General features: G+C 43.9%; 1 protein-coding gene across 2 annotated transcripts in view; it reads left to right on the top strand.

Annotated features, from left to right (window-relative positions):
* cryzl1 (crystallin, zeta (quinone reductase)-like 1) overlaps positions 1–22,952 on the top strand; it is a 44,004-nt gene extending 21,052 nt beyond the window's left edge. Inside the window, exons 6-15 of one of the 2 annotated variants that reach the window (XM_042334382.1) lie at positions 2,840–2,884; positions 3,334–3,402; positions 7,566–7,699; positions 8,911–9,022; positions 10,730–10,750; positions 15,054–15,152; positions 17,223–17,341; positions 19,040–19,145; positions 21,178–21,223; positions 21,969–22,952. In XM_042334382.1, the coding sequence (XP_042190316.1) occupies positions 2,840–2,884; positions 3,334–3,402; positions 7,566–7,699; positions 8,911–9,022; positions 10,730–10,750; positions 15,054–15,152; positions 17,223–17,341; positions 19,040–19,145; positions 21,178–21,223; positions 21,969–22,068 (851 nt within the window). In that variant the 3' untranslated portion in view covers positions 22,069–22,952. The remainder of the gene's footprint in view (positions 1–2,839; positions 2,885–3,333; positions 3,403–7,565; positions 7,700–8,910; positions 9,023–10,729; positions 10,751–15,053; positions 15,153–17,222; positions 17,342–19,039; positions 19,146–21,177; positions 21,224–21,968) is intronic. The other variant, XM_042334383.1, reaches the window with a different exon arrangement.
* Positions 22,953–23,456: the final 504 nt, after the last annotated feature.

A 23,456-nucleotide genomic window follows, 5' to 3' on the forward strand; every position in this document is an offset into this window, starting at 1 on the left:
CAGTAAAGTGGACATGCGGATAATTGACACTGAAGGTTTGCAGCTTGCCACTGTAATTCCACTTTTCATCTCTTTCCCAAATATCCCTTCATGTTTTCCTTCTCGTGTTTGAAATCTTTCAAAAGCAAATTAGATAGATTTCTGTCAGGAAATCATATCTCAGGAAACCGTATAGTTTGGAACATAACATAACATGTAGGAGCAGGAGTAGGCCATTCGGCCCTTCGAGCCTGCCCCGCCATTCAATCATGGCTGATCTTCTAATTTAACTCCAGCTAATAACCTGACCCTGCCTTATCTCCATATCCCTTAATCCCTTTTGCAATAAGAAATATATCTATCTCAGTCTTGAATATGTTCAAGGACTGAGGGTCAACAGCCCTTTGGGGTAGTGAGTTCCATACATTCACCACCCTTTGAGTGAAGAAGTTCTTCCTCAACTCAGTGCGAAAGGGCTGCCTCTGATTTTAAGGTTGTGACCCCTGGTTTTAGTTTCTCCAACCGGGGGAAACAATCTCCCACTATCTACTCTATCATACCCTTCGATGATCTTATAGGTTTCTATAAGATCCCCTCTAATTCTTCTATATTCCAGAGAATATAGGCCCAAATTGGTCAGCCATTCCTCATAACTCATCCCCTTCATCCCTTGTACTAACCTAGTAAATCTACCCTGCACCCCCTCCAAGGCAAGTACATCCTTCCTTAAGTATTCCAGGTGTGGTCTCACCAGAGCCCTATACAGTTGCAGCAAGACTTCCCTACTCTTATACTCTAATCCTTTCATAATGAATGCTAACATACCGTTTGCCTTCCTAATTGCTGCTGCACCTACAGACTAACTTTCTGTGATTGGTGTACAAGGACACCCAAGTGTCCTCTTCTATCTTTTGGACTAACCTTTTCTGCGGCACCTTATTGAATGCTTTCTGGAAGTCCAAATGGACCACATCCACTGTTCACCCTTATCTAGTTTACTGGAAATGTCCTCAAAAAATTCTATGAGATTAGTCAAACATGACTTCCCTTTTGTAAAGCCATGTTGACTTGGCCTAATTATATTGAACTCCCCTAAATACCGCACTAATCAACGATTCTAAAATGTTTCCTGTCACTGATGTTAGACTAACTGGTCTATAGTTTGCCATCTTTTCCTTTTCACCTTTTTAAAATAATGGTGTGACATTTGCGATCTTCCATTCCATGGGGACTGTTCCAGAAACTGAGGAATTTTGGAAGATCAGGCACAAGGCCTCCACTATCTCATAAGCTCCCTCTTTTAAAACCCTGGGATGCAAGCCATCCGGACCAGGGGATTTGTCACGTTTTAGTGCTAACAGTTTCCCGAGCACCAATTCTCTACTAATGAAAATTTCCCTAAGTTGCTCCCTGTCCTTATCCCCTTGGTGCATCCCTATTGTTGGCAGACTTGTTGTGTCTTCTAGGGTGAAGACAGATGCAATTTAGGGTCTCTGCCATGTCTTTATCCCCCATTACAACTTCTCTCGTCTCTGACTGAAGTGGACCTACATTTACCCTCACTAGCCTATTCCTCTTGATGTATTTGTAAAATATATGACAGGCGACTGCCAGGATGGTGGAAGGAGAACTGGATGGACTGGATGGTCTTCTTTTGCAGAGCAAATTCTTATGATGTTTATTCAGTTTCCTTTTGAATGATTTCCATTGATTGAGCCTCAGTCGCTCTTGTGTGGCTATAGCTTGTGTCCTTTTTCTGTCAGTTTTGTTCACTTGGTTTCGCCCACAAAATGTTTAGTCAATTCACTCTACAGTATATTCTGTGAAGCACTTAGAGATGTCTGGAAGACGTGATAAGGCGCTATATCAATTACAAGGATTAGTTTTGTAGAATGTTGTTTGAATGGTGAGTTGTGATGAGATTTTTGAATGCATCCACTCAGAGGATTCACTGACTTGGACAGTGTAAAGGATCTAATGTGAGATCCATTAACATGTACCATCATTAATCAGGTGTCTCAATTGTACCTTTGTTAAGTCTGTTTTGTGGTTAGCATGTGTTCTTTGCTAACAGTAGTAAACGTTTTATTCCACACGTTCAGTAGGAATTTCCCATTCAGGACACAGAAGAGAAAATCCATTATATTAACAAACCACTGCATTAGCCCTCCGAGGAACATTGTAAACACCCAAGTCATTTGTCCATCTTATTATCCTCATTGATGTGGAAGCAATGTAACAGTTTCAGGCCGGATGGGACAATCGGTCCACCAACCACATCAAATTTCTCACAAGATCCCTTCAACATTATTTGTTTTTATATCTAATAGCCCTGAATCCTTTCCTCAGTATCAACACTGAATGATAAAGTAATATAATTATATACAATCATTATATATAAACTACACGGATTACTTTTCTGGGGTAATAATTCCTTCAAAAACAAAATAATATAATAAATTGGTCACTCAATCCATGACTGTTTGTGGGACACAGCTGTGAGCAACTGGCTGCCGCGTTTCGCCCACAAAACATACAATTAATTCACTTTATTATAATTATAATATACTATAATAATTCTTACATTTGGTGTAGCCTTTCATAACGGGGGACATTTTAGAGCACTTCAAGATTTGCTGTGAAGCCGACAGAATGATAGAAATAACCTTCAAAGTTAATCGCTGTTCTTTCTAATTGAGTTATTTTCTGAATGGTTTCCTGAGGGCAAGACTTTTTTTTCTTAACAGACTTTCCAGACATTTTTAATGGGTGACAAAGCGTGTTTTGTTTAGCAAGAAAACACTGAGCTCTTTGCATTTGAAATGTTCCAGCTGTAATATATTTCGATTTATGTTTTCAGTTGGACCCAAAGTGAGTTTTTTCCAGCCTGGAGACGAAGTAGTTGGTGAGTAAATGCCTTCCAATCTTTGACATTGTGGAGTCTTGTAGTGTAGTGGTTAGAGCATTCACCTCGCAAGCAAGAGGATCTGGGTTTGATTCCCGGTCAGGGCGAAACATTAGTTTCCTTACTCCACACGCCTCTGTTCACCTACGAGTAAGTAGGAACCTGGTCGTTAGTCGATTGGCAGATCGCTTTTCAGGAGGTAATAACCCCTTTTTTAAAAAAAATAATAAATTGGTCACTCAATCCACGACGATTTGCAGGACACTGCTGCGCATTGCCCATAAAATACACAGTGAATTCACTTTATAGTATATCCTGTGAAGCGCTTTGAGACATCTCGAAGACATGATAAGGTGCTATATCAAATGTAAGAAACATATTCTTATTATTGTAAATGTTGCTGCAAAACTGAAATCGTAACCCATTTTGTTGTTGGTTTTCTCCCCCAGGCATTTTGCCTTTAGATTCTGAAGAATCTGGTCTCTGCGTTAGTCTCCTGGTTCATGAGCACCACCTCGGTAAGTTGTAGCTGCAGAACAACTTATGCTGTGAAACCAGTTGAGCGGTTTCAATGTGATAAGGGGCTGTAAAAAAACAAAAACAAAAGTGCATTTCTAACACCTCTCTGGTTTTTGCACAATTGTTGGGCCCAAAGACATTTATGCTTCCAATAATGGAGAACGTCGTATTTGTGCAGTGTATCAGCTTAATTCTGGGTCGTAACACTCACACACTGCCTCTAGGTTTGCTTGGAAAAAGTATTTTTGTCCAGCTGTTGCTGAGCAGACGATCAAAATGGCAGCCAGATAATTTTGTAAAGCATCCTCAGGTCAAACTGTTTCGTCCACAAAATATACAGTCAATTCCACTTTACAGTACATTCTTTGAAGAGCTTTGAGATGAATCTAAAGACGTGATAAGGCGCTGTATCAAATGCAAGGATTATTATTATTGTGCTAAACTCTTGTGGGTGGAGGTGTTCAGCCCTGAAACCAGTTGATAATGATCGACTCAAGCTCTGCTGCTTCTTAACAGATTCACTTTATAGTATATAAAGTAAATCTATATATATATAGTATGATAATTAGCACATGAAATCGTTTACAGAATGTCACGTTAATCACTCCATAGGTCAACTGGCAGTCCCCAGGCCAATTTTATCTCCCCTGTGTTTCTGGAAGGGAAACACAAAAATATTGCTCATGTGGCCCACAGACGTTTCTCCAATAGGGCACCTGGCCCTCAGCAGCCAAAAGCTTGGACCGGGACTGTGGGTCATTCCTCTTTTTTAAATTTTTTTCAAAAAAAATAAAAATATTCAAACCTTCCAATGAATCGGGTAGATCAGGAGTTGCAAACAAATTGCGTATTGAAATGATAGTGGAAATTAATTAACAAATATAAAAATTAAGCCTTTTCTTGGGTATTGCAACAGGCGCCCCATCCCCCCCAAGCTAGCTTATATCATAAACGTCTGGTTTGTTCCCAAACCATCTATTGACAAAACTGCATCTGTGTGTGTATCTCTCTCCACCAGCTGGGAAAACAGCCACATGTTGTTTCTTGCGATTTCCGAGAACCACTTTGACTGCAGGGCTACTGAGCTCCATCAGTACGTCTGTAGTAGGCTCCAAATTAGACTCCGTCCCTGCACAGACAGTTAATGGTGTTGATTCACAGAGAGCGAATGGACCATTAACACATTTTCTGGTTGGCCTACCACAATTCCTACCACAATGGCCAGAGGCCCTGTAGAAATTGACTGTTGCTATAGCAATTGGATAGGGCTGAATAGGGGAAAATCATAGATAGCATCACATGTGGGGGATCAGCCGCTTAATAAATAGGTGTTTGTTTTAATGCTTAAAGTCCGTCACTAATTGTTTGATTTTAACCATTTTTAACCCACGACGTAATCTTTCGATGCCCCAGCAGCAGCATTTCTGTAGCGTTTATGTTGGAAACTCTGTCAGTGTTTTGGTAATAGAACCTCACTAGATTTTTCTGCTTCTCTCCCACCCCCAACCCCCACCTCGCGCGTTGCTTAAACCGCTGCAGAGAAATTGACATTAAACATAATTAAAATGTTTCGCTGCAATTTCTCCCCTTAATCCACGTTGGTGAACTTTTACAGTCGATCAGGGTTTTGCTCATCTTTCCTTCAGTGACTTGTACGAAATGTGTGCAGTTTATTGTAAGGTTTAAGATATTTTTGACAAAACTAGTGAATTGCTATAGTTTCTGACGTGCAATTCAACAGTGCGCCCTTTCCGTGCTTGGGTGTTAGTCAGCCTGGATCATTCTCACCTCCCAAGTCAGAAGGTTTTAGGTTGGAGCCCGACGACAGGACTTGGAGGTCATGATCTAGGCAGCCACTCCATTGCAATGCTGAGCGAATGGTATGGTGCATTCTCAGAGGTGTCATGCTTCAGAAAAGACGTTAAAATGAGATTGCATTTCCCTGCTCAGGTGGACATTGAACTTGTCATGGCATTATTCAAAAAGTCAAGGGGGTTTCTTCTGGTTTCCAGGCCAACAGTTGCTCAGTTAAAACTGGTCGTTCACATCATAATGTTATGAAGATGTGATAAGGCGCTATATCAAATGCAAATGGTATATGTGGAGCCCTGTAGCTCAGTGGTTAGAGCACTCGCCTCGCAAATGAAAGACCTGGGTTCGATTCCCAGCAGGGCAAAATGTTGGGCAAGTTTCCTTACTCCACACACACCCTTCTGTTTACCCAGCAGTAAGTAGGAATCCAGTTGTTAGTGAAATGGCGGATCGCTTTTCCAGGGATAATAATCCTTCAAAAAAACAATAATAATTTGGTCACTCAATGCACGACTGTTTCTGGTACACCCCTGTGCACAATTGGCTGCTGGTTTTCTCCCATAATTCCTAGAATTATACAGCACAGAAGGAGGCAATTCGGCCCATCGTGTCTGTGCCGGCTCTTTGAAAAGAGCTATCCAATTCAATCCCACTCCCCCGCGCTCTGTCATAGCCCTGCAAACTTTTCCTCCCCAAATAATTATCTATTTCTCTCTTAAAAGCTGTTATCGAATCGGCTTCCACCACCTTTTGCATTCCAGATCCCGACAACTGGCTGTGTGAAAACATTTCTCATCACCTCCCCTCTGTTTCTTTTAACAATTATTTTAAATCAATGTCCTTCTTCCTAAAGTGTGGTGCCCAGAACTGAACCGCTGTTCAATATACAGTCAATTCACTTTACAGTGTATTCTGTGAAAAGGTTTGAAACGTCTCGAAGACATAAGACGCAAATGCAAAATTACCAAATGCAAAGGTGATTATTATAATAAATGCTGCTGCAAAACTGAAATCGTAACCCATTTCATTGTCAGTTTATTATAAACCTTGATGGTATTTCACCCTTTCCTTTTTCTGGAGGCTTCATCCCGTCAAATCTATTTTCAGGCAAAATACTGAAGCTCTGTCAACACTAAACAATAAAAACAACCGATAGATATTGCACAAAAGTGGTCTGAGTGACCATCCCTCACCATGGCCGTGTAGCAGCAGGTCTTTGATTGCAACCTCTTAGCTGTGCCTCTCAAGTGCATAATGTGGCTGACAGGACAGTCCCTGCCTCTCCCTGTGCTGCACATCGGGGCTCCATCGTCTCGGTTATTACAGCAATAACAACAGCAACTTGCATTTATATAGCAACCTTCACGGTGGGGTAGCGTCCCGGAGCGCTTGACAGTAGCGGAGTCTGACCCCGATCCAGGTGGTGGTGGAAGGGGTTGGTGACCTTAAGCACGATCAAAAAGAAAGGTCTTTAGACAGGATTTGAAGGTGGGGGGTGGGAGGATGCTAGGCAGGGAATTGAGGGAGAGAATTCCAGAGCTTTGTGGTCTAGTAGACAAAAGCACGGCCGCCGATGGTGGAGCGGAGGGTGCGAGGGACAAACAGGAGGCCGGAACCTGCCGAGCGGATGCTGGCTAATAATAATATTCCTTGTATTTTAATACAGCGCCTTATCATGTCTTCGAGACGTCTCAAAGTGCTTCACATGATACACTGTCAAGTGAATTGACTGTATATTTTGTGGGCAAAACATGGCAGCCAATTGCACACAATAATATCCCACAAACAATCGTGGATTGAGTGATCAAATTATTATCTGGTTAATATTATTGTTGTTCTTGTGAAGGGTTCTAAGTCAAGAAGTGCTCCATTCAGGCGAGGGCCACAGTTTCTGCAACAGGCTTTGGGACTTGTATAACATTCACCCTACCCTCCCCGCCCTCAATCCCTCCTGATCCCAACCACCAGTTCGGATGCGGGTCCCTGACTGTCCAGCGCCTTTCATGTCCACCTGACGTGAAAGGTGATGTGCAAATGTAATGTGTTTCTATTGTTGTTGTTTAGTTATTTAAAGGAAAACGTTTGCTCAGACTTCAGGAACGCTTCCTTCCATTCATTTTATTTATTATAAATGTTGACTGGCATTGTTTTCATTTCACGCCAAAATATAGCGTAACCCAAAAGTCGTGATATCTACTCTATTATCTAAAAAAAAACATAATTTCTTTAAGACTTATTAGACATTGTTTTGGTATCACGACTTTTTGGTCACCCTGCATTACACTTGAGAGCAGTATTTTGTTTATCTAATGCAGGCTGTGATATTGTTTCCTTTCTTTTCAAAACTCAGTGAACAAACCAGAAAAGGTGAGCTGGGTGGATGCTGCAGGAACTATTCGTGATGGATTGTGTGCGTACATGGCTTTGCACACACTCTCGCACGTGGGCAGTGGAACAACTGTGCTGGTCATTGAAGGAGCAAATGTATGTGTTAGCAATTCTAGGATGAAGTCTATAACAATGAATGTTTACACAAATCGGCCTTGGAATAAACTGTGCATAAAGAAGCTCAATATAATAACAGTAATAATTCTTGCATTTGATAAAGCACCTTATCACGTCTTCGAGACGTGCAAAGAGCTTCACAGAATATATTGTAAAGTGAATTGACTGTGCTCAAATACAGTGTTGAAGTAAGGTTGCTCTAAAACACACCAGAGACAAGGAAACTACTTGTCTGTTGGCTTCCAGGATACTTTTTTCACAGTGTGTAGTCTCTCTGGATCATCTCATTTTATTTATATATAGGTTAAAAAAGTGTGTCTGACCCCAGTACGCCTGACTTGGGGGGGAATCTCCTGATCATTTTTGCCCACAAAATATACAGTCACTACACCTTGTACAACCTGCGTATGGCTTCAGAAGAGAAACGTGGAAAGTAATGTCAAACATAAAAAGTTTGTTAAGCAATATTACTGGGTACAGTGCTAACCTGAACCATATTTAATGCAGTTCCAAACAATTGAAATGGAGACTGCTCGACCACTGATTAGTAGGATTTTCAACACTGAATCTTGTAGATAAGGGTAGCAATACGCAGTGGTTCCCACAATAAATCAGAAATGAGTCAACCACAGTGTTTACCATATATCCTGAATTCAGGATGTTCCTAGTACACAGAATATTCCTGGAGTCTTGATTTTTGCCTTGTGACAAACAACTATGTAAGTCTCTTGATGCTAGTCGTGAGATCCTTTAGCTCAGTGGTTAGAGCGCTCGCCTAGCAAGCGAGAGATCTGGGTTTGGTTCCTGGCAGGGGGAAAGATTGGGCAAGTTTCCTTACTCCACAGGCCTCTGTTTACCTAGCAGTAAGTAGGAACATGGTTGTTAAGTCAATTGGCAGATTGCTTTGCCGGGGGTAATAATTCTTTCCAAAAAAAATGAATGGCCACTCAATCCACGGCTGTTTGTGGGACGCTGCTGTGCGCAATTGACAACCACGTTTCGCCCACAAGTATACAGTCAATTCACGTTACAGTATATCCTGTGAAACGTTTTGAGATGTAATAAGGCACTATATCAAATGCAACGATTGTTGTTATTATGAACAGTATAGGCATGCGTTTTTAATAATTTATGGTGTGATTATTGAATAATAATGACCTGTTTGTTCTGTCCTGTTTTTTTTATTACAGCCATTTGGCACCATTGCTATTCAACTGGCTCATCACCGTGGGGCCAAAGTCATTTCTACTGCCAGCAACCTCAAGGACAAACAGTATCTGGAAGGTTTGAGACCTACAGTTGGTATGTGTGGATTCTCATTACACATAGGCTAGAGATTTGTTCTGTGCAAACAGAATTTTTCTTGATGGATTTATAAGGTGTCTCTAACCAGGTTGACACAGTGGATTAAACGCTGGCCTTTGATCTAATAATAATAATCCTTGTATTTGGATAACGCTTCTCAGGTCTTCAAGACGTCTCAAGGTGCTTCACAGAATTTACTGTAAAGTGGATGACTGTATATTCTGTGGGTGAAAAGCGGCAGCCATTTGCGCACAGCAGCGTTCCACAAACAGTCATGGATTGAGTGATCAACTTATTTTTATTTATTTTTTCTCTGGGTCCTGTTTTCAATTCAGCTCAGACTGATGGCGAGAGAAAAAGAACATATATCCCAAAAAGGGGATGTGCTGCTCACTGCTCCCTCAGTCATCAACAAACATTTTTGGCAGAAACCATAGAAATCAATGATATTGTATTAAAGTCAATGTCTGCTCCTCCAGTGAAATCATTTCTCCTCATCACAATTCCCTACACATTCCCTATAAAATTAAATAAAAAGAATTTGGTCACTCAATCCATGACTCTTCGTGGGGCTGCTGTGTACAGTTGGCTGGGGCGTTTCGTCCACAAAAAAAACAATCAATCCACTTTACAGTATGTTCTGTGAAGCCCTTTGAGACGTCTCGAAGATGTGATAAGACACTATAGCAAATTCAAGGATTATTATTATTTTATTATTTACCTTACTATTTAAAAGAAACAGCCAGGGATCTGCCTCGCCTCGGATAACCATCTGTGGGAGATTTTTATTATATTTTGGTTTGCAAATAGTTCAAGGACTATTAAAGTGTCACTCAGTACCGACTATTTAATTCTGACATTTCACACCTCCACTGTCTGTCCTCCCAAGTCATCTTTTGGCCTGCGTTCCAAGTCGGTCTCTGATCAAAACTCAGGTCGTATCAATTAAGATAAAATTAAATAATTAATCAGTGATTATATTATGATTATTTGATTTTATAATATAATCTCTGTTCACATTGTTAAGTGCATGGGCAAATATGCATCACCGTTAAATGCATGGGCAAATATGCATCACCGTTAAATGCATGGGCAAATGTGCTGGTTTACAAATTTAAGATGCTCTTTCTATCGTCCATTTAGATTTCTAATCTTCTGTAAAAATGTTTGTTACACCTAGACTGCAGGATTTGAATCATGCTGTAATGTTGCGCGACTGAATTGTCTTCACTGGCTCCCCATTCTCAGAGGATAGAGATCAAGATCCTGGTCCTCGCCTTCAAAGCCCTCCACGGACTCGCTCCTTCCTACCTCGCTCCCCTCTGCTCAGCGGGCTCCGGCCTGCTTTACATCCACCTGCCCCACCATTAACCTTCAATCTCTCTGCCCCCACCCTCTGGAACTCCATCCCATAGTCCCTCTGTCTCGCCCTCTCTCTTACCTCCTTCAAGACCTGTCTCAAGACCCTCCTCTTCGACTGCGCCTTCAGTCACCCTCCTACCCCTGCCCTCCCCTCCTCCTGAACCCAATCACCAGCTCGGGTGCAGATCTCCTGACTGTCCAGCGCCTTGGGACGTCCTCCTGACGTGAAAGGCGCAATCAAATGTAATTTGTTGTTGCTGTGATGCATCATTTTCCAGGCCCTCACCTTATTCTCTTTTGACTCCCCATGCCCTTGCTCTAATTATGGCTGCATTTCGGAAGGCATCAGACAACCTTTAGTCGGTAAGTCGCTGTTTAAGAGGAATCTGAATCTCAATTTCTGTAAAACTTCTGTGTTCAAATCGCAGCTAACTGCAGAATCTGTAAAAACGTACATTTCTATCCTTTCATTATTCCCCCTGCTGTAATTATTCAAACCATTGGGACTCTGTCTGGTCCAGGAAGATTTAGAATTTATCTGGAGGATTTTATTGGTGCCTGTTGTGCGCAGACGTCTGTGACTGATGATCAAGTCTTTCTTCATAGCAGTGCTCATTTGTCAACATAACCTAATTCAGCAGTATTTACCCTTCGTATTTATGTGCCCAAGAATATTCTGCTGGGAAAATGATGATTGCACTGATAGAGTATTTCATTTTGGAATATTTTGTCCCGATTTCTTGACTTTGCTTATTTACTTTGGGTGATTTATCGCTATCACTGATCCTAACAAACCATGCACCCTCGTCCCTCTTCCCCCTCATTGTTGTTCCCCCTCTCCCCGCACCCCCCCTCCCCCACCCCCAGCTTTCCTCTGATGGGCCATGCATTTTCTCCTCACCACATCATTGTTTACATAAATAATCAGAGGGCAGTTGTCGAAATATACTAAAGATTTATCTTCTTCCCAACCCAAGAATGCCTTCCCTTCACTTAGCCTCCCTGTGTATATCAGATTAGTTTAGTGAAGGAAAACTCTAGGGTAGGTTTCAATCCAGATCCACTGACTTAGCTCAGCCAGCAACCAACAGCAACAACAACAACTTGCATTTATATTGTGCCCTTCACACTGGGTAGCATCCTGGAGTGCTTGACAGTGGCGGAGTCTGACCTCGAGCCAGGGGGACATGGAGGCAGGAGGTGACCATAAACACGATCAAAAAGGAAGGTCTTCAGCTGGGATTTGAAGGTGGGGAAGGAGAGGGCAGCGCAGAGGGATTGAGGGAGAGAGTTCCAGAGTTTCGGGACGTAGTGGCTGAAGGCACCTCCACCGGTAGTGGAGGGGATGAGAGAGCCAGCCGAGCGGAGGCAGCGGGTGGTGGAGTGAGGGGTAAGCAAATCGGAGAGGTAGAGACGTGTGAGGGCAATCGCCATGCAATCAGCCTCAGCTCCCTATGTGAGGGAAGGGTAAAATTATCCAGCGATACGGTGACTATCCAGAGAAGCACACGCTGGAATATGCACGTACATGGGTGTCAGATGATTCCTGGGATGAATACCCTGCCAATAGCTATCAAGATGACTTGCATGAAATATTTGAGGCTGTCAGTAAGGACTGTAACCCAGTTGAAGTAAAAATGAGTTCCAGAGAGAAGAGGAAAAATGGGTATAAAAATCTTTGTAATAACAGATGGAAGTGTGCAGTTTCGTTGTCAATCACACTTTCTACCCAGTCGTGTTTATGAGAGAGGTGAAAGGTCTTGTTAGGACACTAGCCCTTTAACATAAATAATTACTTTCGGGAAACAAATGGAGCGACTGGAATGGAACAGCTTCAGTGTCTGGTGCATCTGGAGAGATGTATTACCCACCAGACGCTGTTTCCACTTCATGGGCTGGTGGATTCATTCACTCACTGACTCATGCTCTGTTTTCGGTCGAGCAATAGAACGCCAATTCCTTGTCAAGCACCATTCGCCCACAAAACATATAGTCAATTCACTTTACAGTGTATCCTGCGAAGGGCTTTGAGATGGCTCGAAGACGTGATAAGATGCTACATCAAATGCAAGGATCATTATTATTGGCTCAGCCTTGGTTGCTTCATGTTAACTGTTTGAAAAGCTCATACAAATTAATAATAACATTGAGGCTGCAGACTTCAAAAATAACCTCACTTTACTGCAAATGATCAAAATGTGAAATTATTCTTGCATTTGATATAGTAAAAATATGCAATTGGTAAATATGCAATTCTCACTTAAATCTTTTATTAATAAAAATAATCCTTGCATTTGATATAGCGCCTTATCAATCCTTTAAGAATAATAATAACAATAACCCTTGTGTTTGATATTGCGCCTTATCACGTCTTCGAGACATCTCTTTTGAGGGTTTTCTTAAATATAATAATGTTGCCCACTGCTTCAAGTTATTCTTACATTGTGATTGTCTGAATTTACAAAGCAAGATAGCTGGGTTGAGGGGGAGAGAGGGATTTGAGCACCGAGATTGTGCAGAAAGAAACTAGCTGAGAACTGCAGAAAGAAAACGACAACAACAATTTCATTTGTGTAGCCCCTTTCATGTCGGGAGGGTAGAGGGCAGGGAGGGAAGGAGAGTGAAGGAAGGCATGGTCGATGAGGAGGGTCTTGAAACAGGTTTTGAAGAAGGCAAAGGAGGGGATAAGGCAAAGCGACTGCAGGCTGGTGGGGGTAGAGAGGCTGAAGGCCCACCTGCCGATGGTGGGATGGACCAGACGGGGGACGTGAAGCTGGCCGGAGCCTGCTGAGCGAATGGAGCAGGCAGGTTGGTAGGCGGTTAGGAGGTCGCAGAGGTAGGGGAGAGTAAGGCCATGGAGGGCTTTGAAAGTGAGGACACGGGCTGTAGAGTTCTGGATGATCTGCAGCCTATGGTGGGAGGAGTGGGGAGGCCGATAAGCAGGGAGTTTGTGTAGTCGAGCCTGGATGTAATGAGGGTTGAGGGTTTCAGAGGTCTGCGGTGTGAAACAGTGGTGGAGCCGGGCGATGTTGCGGAGGTGGGGGAAGGCAGAGCGGGTCAAGGCGTAGATGTGGGTAGAAAGGAGAGTTGAGGGTCAAACAAGACCCCAAGGTTCCGGACTGGCTCAGTGAGGAGGAGTGAGCAACCATGGATGGTGATGCTGTCAGCGCCTGAGGTGAGGAGGCGCTGACGGAAGCTAATCTGGAGAGCCTTGGTTTTGTTGACATTCAACTGTAGAAAGTCAACTCTCATCCAGGACTTGATGTCTGACAGACATTCTGTCAGGGCAGCTGTGAGTCCTGGAGTCGAGGGTGGAGGCAGAGAGGTAGAGTTGGATGTCATCCGCATACATGTGGAGGTTGACCCTATGTCTGCAGATGATGTCACCAAGAGGGAGCATAGAGATATTGAAGAGAAGGGAACCAAGGACAGAGTCCTGAGGAATGCTGCACAAGACGATGCGGGGGCTAGAGGAGAAGCAGTTTGTGGAGATGAAGTGGAGACGGTGTGAGAGGTAGGAGCTGAACCATTCCAGGTGGCTGGTGCACCATGGTGACTTCCATGAGTAGGAGACGGTTCTGAAAGTGATGGGAGCAAGGGCAACAAAAGTGATGAAGAAGCAATTGTACATAGGGCAGGAGTTGATGGTTCCATGTGCCTTTACCTTTAAAGTTACCAGCCTCTGGGATACATATCTAAATGTAATACTGTTAACGGATTAGTCAAAGTCTAATTGTAAATTGCACGCACACACTCTCGATTTATTCCTTCAGACCCACTTATGCAGCAGCCCGCTGAGACTGAGTCAGCGAAGCCAAGCCAAACCCGTACTCTTGGTCTTCAGTTCATACGTTTGCTGTTGTTGTTTTCTGAATTATCCACAGGACATAATCCGTCTCGAGTATGATAAATGATTGCTTCGTAGCTTGATATCCGCTCATTCAACCGTTAATATTGCCATATTCATGAATTCTCTTGAAGTGATTCAATTATTATTTAAGAAATTTAGTAGGTCTGTCAATAAATCACTAAAATCAGTTGGCTGAGCCCTATATATGTGGTGATCAACTGATTATTTTTGTACTTGTTTATCCTGTTTAACCAAACCCTCAGAGCTGGCTGTGCAATTGGTGATCAGTCTCACTTAGTTGAGGCTGTCACTTAAGTTCATGAGTCATCATTTCTACCCATATGTGATGTTTTATTTCTGAACAGTTTCAAAGCGATGAGGCAAAAGTCCTTCCGTTTTTAAACTGGTTTATCTCATTTTAACCTGCTGAAAGTCAACGTGCAAAGGATTCCAAACGCTACAAAACATAAAATCTAACCAAATAAACAAAGCCAGAGTTGTTTTCTGGATATCTGGAGCCGTCGATCAGAACAACAACAACTTTATACAGCGCCCTTCACGCAGGGTAGTGTCCCAGAGCGCTCCCTTGTCTCCTTTAAGACCCTTCTCAAGACCCTCCTCTTGACCATGCCTTTGGTCACTCTCCTGCTCCTACCCTCCCCATCCTCCACTTCCAACCGCCAGCTCGGATGTGGATCCCAGCGCTTTGGGTCGTCCTCCTGATGCTATACAAGTAATTTGTTATTCTTGTTTATATCCTGTTTATTGTTTATTACCAATAACTCTTGTCTAATGTCAGTTGATTGTCTCTCGCAGCCAGGGTCATTGACAGATCTGAGAAGAAGGCAAACCTTGTGGACGCCTGCTTGGAAGAGACGGCTGGTCTGGGAGTGGATATTGTGGTGGATTGCGGAGGTGTGTACTCCTCACATTGGCTCCATTTTTAGTACACACCATCTTTGTAAATCTTTCATTTTTTTGTATTGGTGACATGCTGCTGCCATTAATTTCTCTTGTTTTCAAATCATCCATGAACGTGTTTCAAATCATCCATTTGTCGAAGGATTCAGGGATGAGGTGCTTCAATTTCATTTGGTTTCAGATTAAGGATTTGGATATGTAAACTGCAGTGAAACGCTCAAATATCTCGCACTCGACATTGTCAGTAGACAAAGTGTTGGATTTTGTTGTTAAAACAGTGGTTTTAACTTCCTCTGTAAAGTCAACTTGATTTTTGGATCTGGACAACAACAACAACAAGATTCCATTTATAGAGCGCCTTTCACGTCGGGAGGAGGTCCCAAGGCGCTGACGATGCCTGAATGAAAGAAACAGCGAATTGCTAAGCTGCGCTGTGGCATAGTGCCTTGGTGGAGCGGTGTGCAGTGTCAGCAACAACTTGCATTTATTTCCCAGAGGATGAAGATCTTAGAGAGTCTCACAATACCTGGGGATGAGCCGAGCAAGGAGAGAATGGGGAAATTGAGGCTGTTGGGTAAAGGCAGAGAGCAGTACAGGAGTTGGCACCACATAATAATACTTGCATTTGATATAGTGCCTTACCACTTCTTCGAGACTTCTCAAAGCGCTTCACAGAATAAACTATAAAATGAATTAACTGTATATTTTGTGGCCGAAATGCGGCAGCCAATTGCCACAGCAGTGTCCCAGTCTTGGATTGAAGTGACCAATTTATTATTAGCCATGCAACCTTCAGCCACAGTAAGCAAGCAGTCAGAGTGTGATGCAACCTGTTCACTCTCTTGACCAAGGCTGGGTGTGTGGAGTTTTGGGCTCCCCATCACCCAGAGGATAGAGTTCAAAATCGTCCTCGCCTACAAAGTCCTCCATGGCCTTGTTCCTCTCTACCTCTGTGACTCGATAACTCCATGTTGGCCCCTCCGCTCAGTGGCCTCCGGCTTTCTCCATGTCCTCCATCAGACCCGCCCCACCATCGCCTTCAGCCTTTCTGCCCCCACCTTTTGGAACTCCATTCCATAGTCCCTTCGAATCGCTCCCTCCCTTGCCTTCTTCAAGGTCTATCTCCAGACCCTCCTCTTCGATCGCGTCTTCGATCACTCTCCTACCCCCACCCTCCCTGCCCTCCACACCTCCTGATCCCAATCCCCAGCTCGGGTCCAAATGACTGTCCAGCGCCTTGGGACATCCTCCCGACGTAAAAGGCGCTGCGTAGATGTCATTTGTTGTTGTTTAAAATAAAGGAGTAGACTTTGAAAATATTCAGAAGTTACAGCTTTTAGCTCGTGGCCTTGACACTGCAGTGCTCTCAACAGAACAGATCTGATCAAATTCTTTTTTCTTACTGATCCTGTTTGACATTGCAAATATTAAAAAAAAGAGAGGGAAGCCTTTTGGTGGACACAGGAATTATGTAAGAATTTTGGCAACAAAACCACTTGAGGGGATGACAGCGATGACAACTTGCATTTATATAGCACTGGGTAGTGTCCCAGAGCACTTCACATGGTGACTGGCAACGAGCTAAGGGGAGAGGGTGTGAGGGAGATGACCATAAGCACGACAAAAAAGAAAGGTCTTTAAGTGGGATTTGAAGGTGGGAAGGAAGAGGCCAAGGCAGAGCGATTGAGGGAGAGAGTTCTAGAGTTTCGGGGCATAGTGGCTGAAGGCTGGTGGAGCGGAGGGGACGAGAGACAAATAGGAGGCCGGAACCAGCCAAGCAGAGGCAGCCGGTGGTGTAGTGGCGGATAAGCGGGTAGGTAGGGAGTTGCGAAAGAATAAAGCCAATTGAAAACAAGTGAGAGGATCTGTTCGGTGATTGGGAGCCAGTGGGGCCTGGCAAGGATTGGTGTGATTGGGGTGTATGGTTGTGATCAGTATTTTTAAACCACCCAGATGGACAGCGAGATCCTGTCATTGGCGATAGAACATCTATATTTGGAATCTTTATGCTTTATCCGCTGGTGTGTATTGGGATAGGCCGAACACTTTGCTATTGTGTTACAGTGCAGCTCTCCGGGAAGGAAGATAAGCCAGACGGACAGCAGCATCTGTCCCACAAGCACGAAATCCTCAGTCTTCTGGCTGTTGCAGGACATTGGGTAACAACAGAGGAGAATCTGCAGGTAATCCCAGAAAACAACAACTTGCATTTATACACCGCCCTTTACGCGGGGCAGAGTCCCAGAACTCTTGACAGCGAGGCAGAGGGATTGAGGGAGAGTGTTCCAGAGTTTCAGGCCTAGCAGCTGAAAGCACAGCCGCCGATAGTGGAAAGGAGGCCAAGTGAGAACCTGTGTAACAACAGATCATTTTATAAGTTATTAACTTTTTGCATGTCGGGGGGGATATCCCAAGGCGCTGGACAGTGAAGGGTTTGCATTCGAACTGGGGTCTGGAATCGATGGAGGTCGAGGGTAAGGGTGGGGGCGGAGGGCAACAACAACAACAAGATTCCATTTATTGAGCGCCTTTCACGTCGGGAGGACGTCCCAAGGCGCTGTACAGTTGGGTCAGGACCCGAGCAGGGGGGAAACGGTCAGGGTGAGGGGAGGGAAGGGAGGGAGCGAAGAGGGGGTAGAGAGTCAAGAGGGGAGCTGAAGGCACGGTCAAAGAGAAAAATTGGGGAGGGAGGGGAACGGAGGACAGGGGGGGCGGCAGAGGGCAAGGGGGTAGGGCGCGGAGGTGAATGGAGGGTTGAGGTAGGAATATGACCGAAGGCTTGGCCAAAGAGGAAGGTCTTGAGGTGGAATTTGAAGATGTTGGTGGAGTCCTGTAGCTCAGTGGTTAGAGCACTCGCCTCGCAAGCGAGAGACCTGGGTTGATTTCCCAGCAGGGTGAAATGTGGGCAAGTTTCTGGGGGTAATAATTCCTTCAAAGAAAAAAATTTAAAATTGGTCACTCAATCCACAATCATTTATGGGACGCTGCTGTGCGCAATCAGCTGCCGCGTTTCGCCCATAAAATATACAGTCAATTCACTTTACAGTATATCCTGTGAAGCTCTTTTTAGACGTCTCGAAGACGTGATAGAGTGCTATATCGAATGCAAGAATTATTATTACAAGAAGGAGGCCAGGGAGCCACCGGGGGAGAAGCTCTGCAAAGGGTGGGGGCAGAAAGACTGAAGGCCTGAGACACCTGGGCAGGGGACGTAGAGTAACCCAGTGCCCGCTGAGCAGAGGGAGCGAATAGATTGGTCAAGGTTTATTAAGTCGCAGAGATAGGGAGGAGCAAGACCACGAAGGCTTGAATACCAAAGGGAAAAGGAGTCATTCATATTTTGCATATGTTCTTTCAAGTAATGTTGATAATAATAATCCTTGCGTTTGGTACAGCACCGTATCACGTCTTCGAGACGTCTCAAAGCGCTTCACAGAATATACAGTCAAGTGGATTGACTGTATTTTGTGGGTGAAAATAGTTAATCAATTGTGCACACCTGTGTCCATAAACAGTCGTGGATTGAGTGACCAATTTATTATTATTATTTTGTTCTTGAAGGGATTATTACCCCCGGAAAGCAATCTGCTATTCGACTTAACAACCGGGTTCCTATTTACTGCCAGGTAAACAAAGGTGTGTGGAGTAAGGAAACTTGGGAATCGAACCCGGGCCCTCTCGCTTGCCAGGCGAGTGCTCTAACCACTGAGCTACAGAATTCCAAGCATGTGTAGCCAATGTATGTATGTGCACATCACCAGCTGAGCCAAACTAACACAGGCAGAAGGATGAAGGCAATTGAAATGTTCAGAAGTGTGAAACTATTACCTTTGGATTATTACCTGATATGTGTTCAAACCTGCTCATTCCTATTTTCTCAGCTGGATCCACCGGACAGTCGAATGCTGTTTCTTAAGGGAGCAACCATTTCTTTCCTGAATGAAGAAGTGTGGCAAATGTCAAGCGCACAGCAAGGCAAATACCTGCGTATCCTTTCCTAGCAACCCAGGCCACCGAACTGATGCCAATCAGTGATCCCGGAAAGCAGGATAATGAGGGCTCAAACGTTTCCAATTTGACGTGAAATTGAGCAATGTGAGGCATACCCTATCCAGAACCCTTCCTGCATCACCATACAGGAATTTAAATCACAGAATAAGGTCATTCAGCCCATCGTGTCTGTGTTGACTCTTCTAAAGAACAACCTTTCCTTTTTACCCCACATCATCACCCGGGGCTATTTATCGCAACGACGACAGCAACAAATTACACTTGTACAGCACGCTTCACGTCAGAAAGACGTGCCAGGGCGCTGGACAGTCAGGGTTTTTTTTTGACCCGAACTGGGAGTTGGCACGGTCGAACAGGAAGATCTTTAGAAGGGACTTGAAGGAGGCGAGAGAGGGGGTGAGGCAGCGGGATTGCGGGATAGAGTTCCAGAGTGCGGGGGCACAGATGCTGAATGCACAACAGGTTCTATTTTGACATTTTAATATTGATGTGTCTACTTTTAAAATGTGTCTGTGGCCATTTCCTTTTGGGTTGAGAGTTAACGGATTAAGAAGCCCAGGTTTACCTAGGCAGAGCTGGGCAGTTAGGGAAGGCAGGTGAGAGAAGCCGTATCCAGCCTTAGAATTGAGCTTTGTGCATTTTGATAAAGCAACTGTATACGGCCTTGGTGAGACCGCACCGAGAGTATTGTGTGCAGTTTTGGTCCTTATTTAAAAAAGGACATATGTGCCCTGGAGGGGGTGCAGCGTAGATTCACTCGGTTAGTTCCTGGGATGAGAGGAATGACCTATGAGGATAGACTGAATAAACTGGGGCTGTATTCTCTAGAGGACAGAAGAATTAGGGGAGATCTTATTGAAACATATAATATTCTTAAAGGGCTGATAAAGTAGACACTGAGGGACTGCTTCCCCTGGTATGAGATTCTATAACCAGGGGTCACAGTCTGAAAATTAAGGGTCAGCCTTTTAGAACAGAGTTGAGGAAACATTTCTTCACTCAGAGGGTAGTGAATTTATGGAATTCACTGCCCCAGAAGGCTGTAGATCTCAGTCCTTGAACATCTTCGAGGCTGAGACTGATAGATTTTTAAAAAACAGAGGGATTAGGGGATATGGGGATAGGGCAGGTAATCAGAGTTAGATCTGAAGATCAGCCATGATCTTATTGAATGTCGGGGCACAGGCTCGAGGGGCCGAATGGCCTACTCCTGCTACTAATTCTTATGTTCTTATGAAACCAAAGCTGGAAGTGTCCTAGCTGTTAAACTTTGTATGGCATCAAGGTCTCACTCTATTGTGATAGGCATACCAATGTAAAATAGAGGAAGAATTAGCCTTCGGCCACCCTCCCTCCCCTCCACCCTCCCTTACACCAAATAACTAATTTACAGAATCTGTTTCTGCAGTGGATCCATAACACTGTTTGGGAGGGCTAAAACAGATTTTGTGATGATTATCTCCGATGATAATTAATTGCATTGTGCACCACAATTTTGCATTTAAAATCATTAGGATTTGACTCCATTCTTTCACGTCAGGAGGACGTCCCATTGTTTTGGGACGTCCTCCTGACGTGAAAGGCGCTATACAAATGCTGTTTGTTAAGAGCTTCATCTTGTAGGAAGCACAAGTTTTCTAAGTAGCCAGTCATACCCTGTGATGATGACAACGATAATAATAATCTTTGCATTTGACATAGCGCCTTATCATGGCGTTGAGATGTCTCAAAGCGCTTCAGAGAATATGCTGTAAAGTGGGTTGACTATATTTTGTGTGCAATCATTTATTTCAAGATAAATGGTAACATATTTGTGTTGTATTAATCTTTTAACAAGTATATCAAATGCAAAGATTATTATTATGATCTATAGATCCTTTTTTGTTTGCAACCCCATCATAGAGAATGGGGACATGTTATGTGTTTTTAACTCATGGTTTTCCAATTGATTGGTGTGATATTTTGTTTTTCCAATTCGGGTTCATTGCGCCTGAACCATGTTGCTTAGATATTTTGAAGGATGTGATGGAGATGCTGTCCAGTGGAATCTTCAGGTAATAATCTTTGCATTTGAAATAGCACCTTATCACATCTCAAAGCGCTTTACAGACTATACTATAAAATGAATTGACTATGTTTTGCGGGCAAAACACGGCAGTCAATTGCGTACAGCAGCATCCCACAAACAGTCGTGGATTGAGTGACCAAATTATTATCATTTTTTTGAAGGAATTATTTACCCAAGAAAAGCGTTCTGCTAAATCAACTGATAACTGGGTTCCTACTTGCTGCTAGGTAAACAGAGGCGTGTGGAGTAAGGAAACTTGCCCTATGTTTCGATTTCGCCCTGGCTGGAAATTGAACCCAGGTCCTATCGTTTGTGAGGCGAGTGCTCTAACCCTTGAGCTACAGGAGAGATCGTGAGATTTGCCAGTTTGCTCTTCCCGAAATCAGTCTGAAAAGAGTTTGTGTAACAAGTCAGTGATGGAACGTTTAGTCCAGGGACAGAAGGGCCTCTCTCTCTCTGCAATGTAATCTATCCAAAGATGGGATGTGTTACACAGTAGTTTTCCCGATACACAAAGGAAATCAGACATTCAATGTTTGCCCAGTCGCACGCGATTGTTCTTAACACACACATTGGTTGGTGGGAAAAAATGAGAACAATTCTTTAAATGCTTTAAGAAGTGCGTATTGTCTCGTTTGCGAGTTGGGGGCCGGGTGGGTTAGCAGAGAAGCGTATAAGGTTCGGTGGAGGCACTTTCTAGACATTTACAAACTGCTGTTTCCCTTTTTTAGGCCTCAGTTGGATGAACCCATTCCATTATATGAAGCCACAGTCGTCATGGAGATGGTTCAGAAGAACCAAGCTAAAAAGAGACAGGTCGTTCAGCTCTGAAGCCGGTGTCGTGCGACGAGTGTTTTCAGTGAATGTAGAATTTTCGCTGACTGCAGGTTCATTTTGACTTGTCATTTCCATTCTCGTACCTTAGAATCACAGAAGCTTTTTTTTGTATTAGAAAGGCCACAACAATGCAATGTTTGGGTGCAGACCACGCATCTCTTGTGGTAAAGACTATTTCAGAAGCCAACCGTGAACTGCTTTTCTCAAATCCTGTGAGATTCTTGCTGAGGATGTGATTTCTCTTAACCTTCCAGTTCGTTTTTTTTTCCCCCCCAACTCAGCTCGCAAAGTTCAGCGTCTGCTGCTCGACCTCGTCTGTGGTAGTCGTTGCCGCTAATGTTCGAGAGCTGTTTTATGTTTCCTTTTCACCCAAACGCCCCCTCCCCGCCTCCTGCAACTTCTAATGGATGAGCTGTTCCTGTGGGTCCAGTTCCTTTATCGGAGGAGAGATGATTGACTGCTCTATCGAGACTCTCAAATGGTTGCATAGAATTGATTAGGTTAGATGGCTGCTGACCTTTACAGTACAGGATTACCAGGATCTAGTTAAAGTGAAATGCAATTCGGAGGGAAGATTTGGAGCCCGATGCACTCTGCTAAGCGACTTTGCTGTGGTCTGTTGCGTGGCGTGGCTGATTCGGGTGCAAGGTGGTCCTTTCTCATCCTCGCTTCTCTGACCAGCAACTCCTCCGAACAAAAGCCCAAATGCCATTCTTTCAAGTAATTCAGGCAACTCTGAACAAGTTGGCACTCAGGCAGGATCCGCCTTTGTTTCAAACGGAGGAAAGCAAAAGGGCCCCCAACAGTTTGTGCATCGTCACATAAAAGACCGGAGACCGAGGTGGCATGACTTGAATAAAGTGTTACTGTGAAACCCATTGATGGTACATTGTACGTCTTTCAATTTGACTCGATATTCACATTGACCCAGCTATTTCTATTCCAGACTCTGGCAGCTAATGTTTGTGAACCCCCCTCCCCTGACAATCGGATAATAATAATAATAATCCTTTTGATATAGCACCTTATCACATCGTTGAGACATCTCAAAGCGCTTCACAGAATAGATTGTAAAGCGATTGACTCTGTATTTTGAGGGCGAAATGCGGCAGCCAATTGCGCACAGTGATGTCCCACACAAACAGTCCTGACAAACCAGATAAACTGAAAGAGACGCAAAGGCTTTCTTCAAGGATAGTATGCTTTCTGGAATAGAGTTCCAGCGGGTAGGGGCAGAGAGGCTGAAAGCCTGCCTGCCCGCCTGCCAACGGTGGGGTGGGCAAGGCGGGGGACTTCAAGCAGGTTGGAGCCCACTGAGCTCCAACCTGCTTGAGGTTACCCATCAAGTTATGGAGTTTGGGAGGAGGGGGAGAAGAAACATG

Source organism: Callorhinchus milii, unplaced genomic scaffold (assembly GCF_018977255.1).
Source record: "Callorhinchus milii isolate IMCB2004 unplaced genomic scaffold, IMCB_Cmil_1.0 Scaffold4, whole genome shotgun sequence".
Lineage (NCBI taxonomy): Eukaryota > Metazoa > Chordata > Chondrichthyes > Chimaeriformes > Callorhinchidae > Callorhinchus > Callorhinchus milii.